General features: G+C 42.5%; 1 protein-coding gene across 1 annotated transcript; it reads left to right on the top strand.

Moving 5' to 3' along the window:
- The first annotated feature begins 444 nt into the window (after nt 1-444).
- On the top strand, nt 445-6,791 carry prdm13 (PR domain containing 13). Its single transcript, XM_015949255.3, has 4 exons — nt 445-754; nt 1,887-2,018; nt 2,102-2,222; nt 4,022-6,791. The coding sequence occupies exons 1-4, from the start codon at nt 587-589 to the stop codon at nt 5,512-5,514; spliced, it is 1,914 nt and encodes a 637-aa protein (XP_015804741.1). The 5' UTR covers nt 445-586; the 3' UTR covers nt 5,515-6,791.
- Nucleotides 6,792-7,154: the final 363 nt, after the last annotated feature.

Genomic DNA, 7,154 nt, shown 5'->3' with positions numbered 1-7,154 from the left:
GGGATGGGAAGGTCGTCGGTCTCTTTGTGTCGTCTGACCGTTTTGGAGCGATTCATTATGCGGCGGAGTGAGGGAAAGTCTCCATGTGACCGGGCCGGCCCGGTTCCCCTGTCCTCACAGCTGCTGGGAGAGCCCAACTCTCACAGTCACACACACACACACACACACACACACACACACACACACACACACACACACACACACACACACACACACACACACACACACACACACACACACACACACACACACACACACACACTCCAGAGCTCCTGCAAACTCAGGACCGCGTACCCCCTCCTCCCCCCTCAAAAACCAGCACCTCTCTGCAGCACCCTCCCTCCTCTCTGCACAGACTGAGAGGTCGGGTTTGTGTTTAAGTGAGTGTGTGTGTGTGTGTGTGTGTGGGGGGGGGCTCACCCTGCTCCATCACTAGAAAAGCCAGAGAGCAAAACGCCACCGCGTCACTTTGAGGACGGATATCGGCCTGTCCTCATCCTTCTCCTGCTTTACCTCTCATCCTCCTCCTCCCCTTCCCTGCGCGCGCGCGCTCTCTCTCTCTCGCCTCTGGTCTTCATCAGTCTTCATGGTTCTGATCTCACCCCGTGCCATGCAAGCCACCCGGGCGTCCACCACCGTCAGTGTGTTTGCGGACTGCAGCATCCCGGCGGGACTCCGGATTGGGCCGGTACCTGGCATCTTCAAACTGGGGAAGTACGTGTCGGACCGCAAGGAGGCTGGGCCAAAGAAAAAGGTGAGTTGGAAACAGTCCCAGAAAAAGTTTATTTTTAAAATGTGGAAGTATTTGTTTTTATTTTAATTTAAATGCATTTATTTTTAAATTAAGAATTAAGTTAATACTAAAATGTTTGGAAGTTTTTGTTTAAATAACGTTTTTTACAATAGCATAAATGTTTTTCTTATCAAAATTCAACGACATTTAAAAAAATGCATAGGCCCAGAAGAAACAAGATTTTACATATTTTTTTTCTCTCTAACGGATCTGTCAAACTTCATTGAGCCGAGATTTATTAATTGGTTTGGCCTGTCAGGTTAGAAATTATTGCGCTCCATTAGTGGCCCGACTTGTCACTGTGCGCTTTCACCGGCCTAATGGGCTCTGCTGCGGAACCGGACGCCCTCAGCCGCCCGGCGGGCCTGTTATCCTGCATGATCCGTTTAATGTTAATGGAATCTGGTCATAGAAAGATGCCTCTGAGGTTTGGGCCGCACCCTCGGGCTACAAGGAAATATTACTAACAAGCAAAGTGCATGAAAGACAAACAAACAACCTCTGTGCAGGGATGGACGTGTGACCAAAGCAGAACAGTGATTTGTGTCACATTTTATTGTTGAAAAAAGTGAAGTTTTTTCAGCTGGAAATCATTGGATGAAAAAATATTGAGTAAAATAAAGTGAAAAATTCCAAACACTTACTTTCACCATAGAGCGGCTGTAAAAGTGCAGGCTTTTATTGTGGAAGCTGTCAGTGCGTGTGATTGATGCGTCTAAATGCGTGGCCCCGGGGCTGCGGGGGATCATCAGGTGCAATCTCCGTGTCAAATGTCACGCTTCGAACGTAATGTCCTCGAACAGTTTAGAAACGCTCTGACACTCCTCAAATTCTTTTCCCATATCAACTCAATTAGGCCCGAGTGTCATTGTTTTTAGGAAATTATCATCAGAGCGGATAAAGACGCATTAGTGCGCTCTGGCTCTGGCTATGCGGCGGCTCAAACACCTCCACGTCATCACGGACCAAGTTTTTACCTAAACGTGTTTCATAAATAAAGAAGAAAAGAAACAGGCCAGATGAGAAAAGTCAGGATTTTGGGAGTCTATTATTTTAGAGGTCAAAATGTAGCTTTTTTTTATCATTACCTCAGATCCGATTAGTACGAGGGGATTTTGTCGACGAGTCCGGCTGCCCCGTTGCAGACTGGATCGGATTCATCTGCGCAGCAAGGAACAGCCAGGAGCAGAACTTAGAAGCTGTTTCAGACTTACCTGGTGGACAGGTGAATATCAAATTTTATTTAATATTTTTTGTAATTTTTAAGTTTTGAAAGTAAATGTATTTTTGTTTTCATTCATTTTGGAGATATTTTACCGCGTGCTGAGAGAAATCCCGGCAGGAGAGGAGCTCAGTGTGTGGTACTCCAACGTTCTGGCCCAGTGGTACGACATACCCACCACGGCTACTCCCACACACAACGAGAAAGGTAAATGAGCCTGTTTATACTAGAGAGGTCTGACACATGAATAGAAAGTGATGTCGAGTTCACTAGACTTCCGTAAATAATAATAATAATAATAATAATAATAATAATAATAATAATAATAATAATAATAATAATAATATGGTTATTATTATTACTACACATGTTTCATTACATTTCATTGTATTGCGTTATCTCCTTGTGATGCAACAAAAAGTCTTGATATCAAAATTTGGAAGAGTTCATCAGTGCGCAGCAGCGACATTATCCAAATTTAATCAACAAAAAATGACCATCGGATGTTATTGCTTCTTCTTCAACTTCTTTTATAATAATAATAATGATAATGATAATGATAATGATAATAATAATAATAATAATAATAATAATAATAATAATAATAATAATAATAATAATAATATAATAATAATAATAATAATAATAATAATAATAATAATAATAATAATAATGTTATTGTTGTTATAGTAATTTTTACGTTATTCTGCATAGAAAAAACACAAGTAGGTTTATTTTAAGTAAAAAGAAACATTTCGATACAAATCTATATTCCACTATTACGTCATTCTGGTGATGATTAAAATAATTTAACAGTTTCACCTTTCAATCAAATATTTAACAAACTGTCTTTTATTTTCTGTCATATAAATATTTAATATTTGTGTTCCCTAGTGATCAGTCTCCTTATTTTGAATCCATTTGTCTGGGTAATTTGTCTTTGCGCTTGGGGATTAATTTGGGGATTAATATATAATCCTGTGAAACGGAAGATCATCAGATGATAATCTCATTAAATAATAGATTATCAACAAATAATCTGATGAAATTTCCTTTAAAAGTTGAATGTTTTCGTTTATCATTTCGAGCTGGAAGAGCCAATCAGCTCGTTAGTATCATATCAGCTCAGACAAAAGCATTCACACTAATTGATAATTGAGAAAGAATTAAAATAAAACCTCTGAACCAGAAAGAAAAAGGAAGAAGAACGCGGTGTGCAGTCGCGAGATGGAGGTTAACAAATGTCACGGTGTCATTAATATTCATGTATTCAAAAGCAAATGATTCAAAAACAAGTGCTTCACGCTAAATTAGGTGGATGCGTTAAGGTTTTGTGGCCTAATGAATGCTAACTTTTATGCGGGGTGTATATTGCCCTGAATCTCCTGCCCGACGCACCGCGTGCGCTCCTGGACATACGCGCTCCTCCATTATCAGGCGTCAACAGATGGGCCGGCCCATTGTTTCTGGAGACTTGCGATTTCAAGCAACAGCTGCTGTCACTTCCACGGGAAAGAGCGCAGAGAGGGGAAAGGGCCGCTTTCAATGCGCCGGCTCTGGAGCGCCAGATTGGGCAGGGCGTTTGCCCTTTTGATGAGCGTCACAAACAATGGCCCGTATGAGGATTACAAAATCATTACATCTATATTATCATTTGAGTGCTAGACTGGGGGTCATTTGGATGGCTCCCTGGGTCCATTACCATTTGGCACCAGATCTTAGGGACAGAATCTTAACATATTGTGTCCCGGTGCAACTTGTGCAGCAGGGACCAATGTGAATTATTTCACTTCGGTTAATATTTGAGGTATTTTAGTAAATTGGCAATGAGTAGTCACTTCACTAAAAAATAAGGCAACACTTCCCTTCATTTTCCTTATTTCTACTGGTAATGGTTCGTCAGTCTTTTGAAAACATATTATTTTTTACGCACGAAAATAAACAACTGTATGTGCATATTCTTGTTTTGTTTAATTCTCTGTCTCAATCTCGTGTTTTTGGTCCAGGTGAGGAACGATACATCTGCTGGTACTGCTGGAGAATATTTAAATACCCCAACACGCTCAAGGCCCATGTTCACTTCCACTGCGCCCTCAGCAACGGGCGGGGGTACGTGCACAGTGACCAGGCAAGAGGCATCGAGTCTTTCAGCAGGTCACCAAAATCCGGAGACATTCCCAACACCTCCACTTCCCCGAGGAGCAGTCACAGTAACTCCTCCGTTTCAGACTCGGGCAGACGGGCGGTGTCCTCCTCCTCGTCGTTTCTCAACAAAACGGGACTGTCAAAAAAAAGTAGCTCCGAGGAGCAGGACAGGGCCCTCGACATGAGCGTCACATCAGCTAGACACCAGGGACACCTCCTCGGTCTGGGCACGACGTCCTCGGTGCTGGGCAGCATGGGCTTCCATCCGGGCGTGCGCTCCGCCTTCAAACCTACAGGCTTATCCAAAGTCCTGGGCGCAGAAGCTTCCAGGGAGGAGGCCAACGGGAAGCTGAGCGGGCTCGGGTTCAGCAAACTCATAGGAAGCATGAAACCAATCCGCAGCATGGGTGAGGGCCTCAACGGAGGGTCGAGTCACCCTCCAAAAGTCGCACCTGCTCTTATGGACTCCGCATCTCAGATGGTTCCCTGCGCAAATCCTATCCGGGGCTTCCCGTTGCTACCACATGTGGAGGAAACATCCGCTTTTAAGCACGTGGAGTCACGGATGCATTCCGGTCTGTCCCCCTCCCGGTACCCGCAGATGCCCCCCGGACTCCACTTTGAACGCTTCTCTCTTCCCCACTTTGACGGTGTGAAAACATACAGCGGAGACTGTAACATCCCGCTGATGCCCTTCACGGTTTATAACGGGGAGCTCCTGTACAGCTCGCCCTACTACCCACTCAAGTTTCACTTCAGCAACCTCCTCAAGTACCCGGACTCCATGCCATACTTTGGTACCCCCTCTCTGAGCCAGGACCTGGGCTCCATCACTAATATAGACCGGGAGATCGCCATGCACACGCAGCAGCTTTCTGAGATCGCCGCGGAGAAGAATCGTACGCGCCTGGACTCCATCCCTGCAGGGAGCACGGGCAGCACCGGGCCCGGAAAACCCAAAAAGGGCCACCTGTGTCTGTACTGCGGGAAGCTGTACTCGCGGAAATATGGGCTGAAAATCCACATGAGGACTCACACCGGCTACAAGCCGCTCAAGTGCAAAGTGTGCTTCAGGCCCTTTGGAGACCCGAGCAACCTGAACAAGCACATCCGGCTCCACGCGGAGGGGAACACCCCATACAGGTGCGACTTCTGCGGGAAGGTGCTGGTGCGGAGGCGGGACCTAGAGAGGCACGTCAAGTCCCGACACCCCGGGCAGACTGTTAAGAAACTGGACGAGAAACCGGGCGGCCTGTTTGAGCACGCGGAGCAGAAGAGCGATAACGACAGTGATGTGGACGTGTGCTTCACCGACGATCAGAGCGACCAGGAGTCGAATAAAAACAACGACTGAGCTGTTTTAGTGGGTTTGAGAGAGAAACATTATTCTAGTCTCACACAGCAGTGTCTGAACAACAAAATGAAGATTTGTTTTTTTTGCTGGCGAATCGTTGCCTTTTGGACTTGTTTAAATTAACACTAATAATAATAATAATAATAATAATAATAATAATAATAATAATAATAATAACAAAATGATGGCGAATAGAATAAAAAATAAACAGTCGCAGACTTTCCCCTTGTCTCCAGTGCTAATCACCAAGATCACATTTGTCTCCACACAAACAAAACCTCCCTCTCACTCAGACACATGCAGAACTATGCAGCTGCGCAAAGCCACAACAATAACATTTACGGGCTTTCAGAAATGAAACAACAGCTGAGTCTAAGCTGTCAGGGCCAAACGTGACGCTTAGTAATTTACACGCCCCGCAGAGTTAAAACTAGAAGCACGATTCTGTTTTACTCCATGGAGAAAAATTTATGAAATGACTGAGGAAAAAATATTTGATCCATAAAACAAAAAAGAAAAGTAGAAAATTAGTCTCTTTCCTATTAAATACTGTGATAAATAGAAAACAATTAAAAAGTAATTTTACTTGCATTTTGTTGTGAATATTATCCCCATATTACCCATTAAACTGCACTTTAAAACACGTTTCATCTCCACTGGTCTGCAGACAAAATTCATATTGTAACAAATCTCTCCCTTCTTCTCTCAAACTCTCTAATTTGCACTTGACGAATCGTCACTGTTTTGTTCTTCAGGAAGCAGCAGCAGCTTCCAGTTTATTTAAAAGGAAAATGTTTTACCAGAGTAATAAAATGTATCGATTGCAGTTATATGTAAAGTATTTGTAAAAATATGATATTTGACATTTCAGTGCTGTATTACTGTGACAATAAGTGGTGTTGTTTAGGAGGACGTTATTTTATTTCTAATTATTAAGTGGTTGCTTTTTGAATAAAATAAACTGAAAACTGAGGAAAAATGTGTCTGGAGGATATTTTGTAAACAAGGTGAAAATACAGAGTTTTCTCTGAGCTGGGACCGTGAGATGATGATTTAGATAGTTAAATAGACCAAATAAATAAGACAGATGGGGGAAAATCAAATTCAAATCCAAAGGCTTTAGGAAGAAGAATTTCTGAAATATTTCCCTTTTTGTTTCAAGAGGGTTAAAAACAAAAATGTCTACAAAAATGCAGTTCATTAAATACTGTTTATTTGCTCACATCTTGCTCATTCATCAGGACGTGTGTCTTAACTTTATTGCAGCTTTTACGTTATGTAAAATAAAATAAAAAAAATCCCTGCAGCTGCTTTATTTCTGCCACCCAAATGCAGCAACATTTTGTCATATTTCATAAAATTAATACAATTGTTTTATTTATTTATTTATTTTATAAAAATTTATAAAATTCTAATGTTCTTCTTCTTCCATTTGTGTTTAACGCGTTAGCAAAAATTACAGCTAGTATCAGTTAATGTTTGTTTCCTTTTAGCCACAAAGTTTCAACTTATTTTTACACGTTTTCCTGGGACAAGTCACACCTGTTTAATTTAACCAGGTTTGTCCCGGCATTTCCACCTTCACCTGCAGTCCAAAGGCACAGTTCACTGAACTGCAGGTGAGGGAGCAGGCCCAGGTG

This window comes from Nothobranchius furzeri, chromosome 5 (assembly GCF_043380555.1).
Source record: "Nothobranchius furzeri strain GRZ-AD chromosome 5, NfurGRZ-RIMD1, whole genome shotgun sequence".
NCBI classification, from domain to species: Eukaryota; Metazoa; Chordata; class Actinopteri; order Cyprinodontiformes; family Nothobranchiidae; genus Nothobranchius; species Nothobranchius furzeri.
Note: the sequence above shows the minus strand (reverse complement) of the source record. Positions and strands in the feature narration are given on the sequence as shown.

Excerpts from the sequence above, each read along its gene's own strand:
- prdm13 (XM_015949255.3), top strand. The coding sequence starts at position 587 with ATGGTTCTGATCTCACCCCGTGCCATGCAAGCCACCCGGGCGTCCACC. Across the intron at positions 755-1,886 it reads AGGCTGGGCCAAAGAAAAAG|ATCCGATTAGTACGAGGGGA; the intron begins GTGAGTTGGAAA and ends TCATTACCTCAG. Across the intron at positions 2,019-2,101 it reads CAGACTTACCTGGTGGACAG|ATATTTTACCGCGTGCTGAG; the intron begins GTGAATATCAAA and ends TTCATTTTGGAG.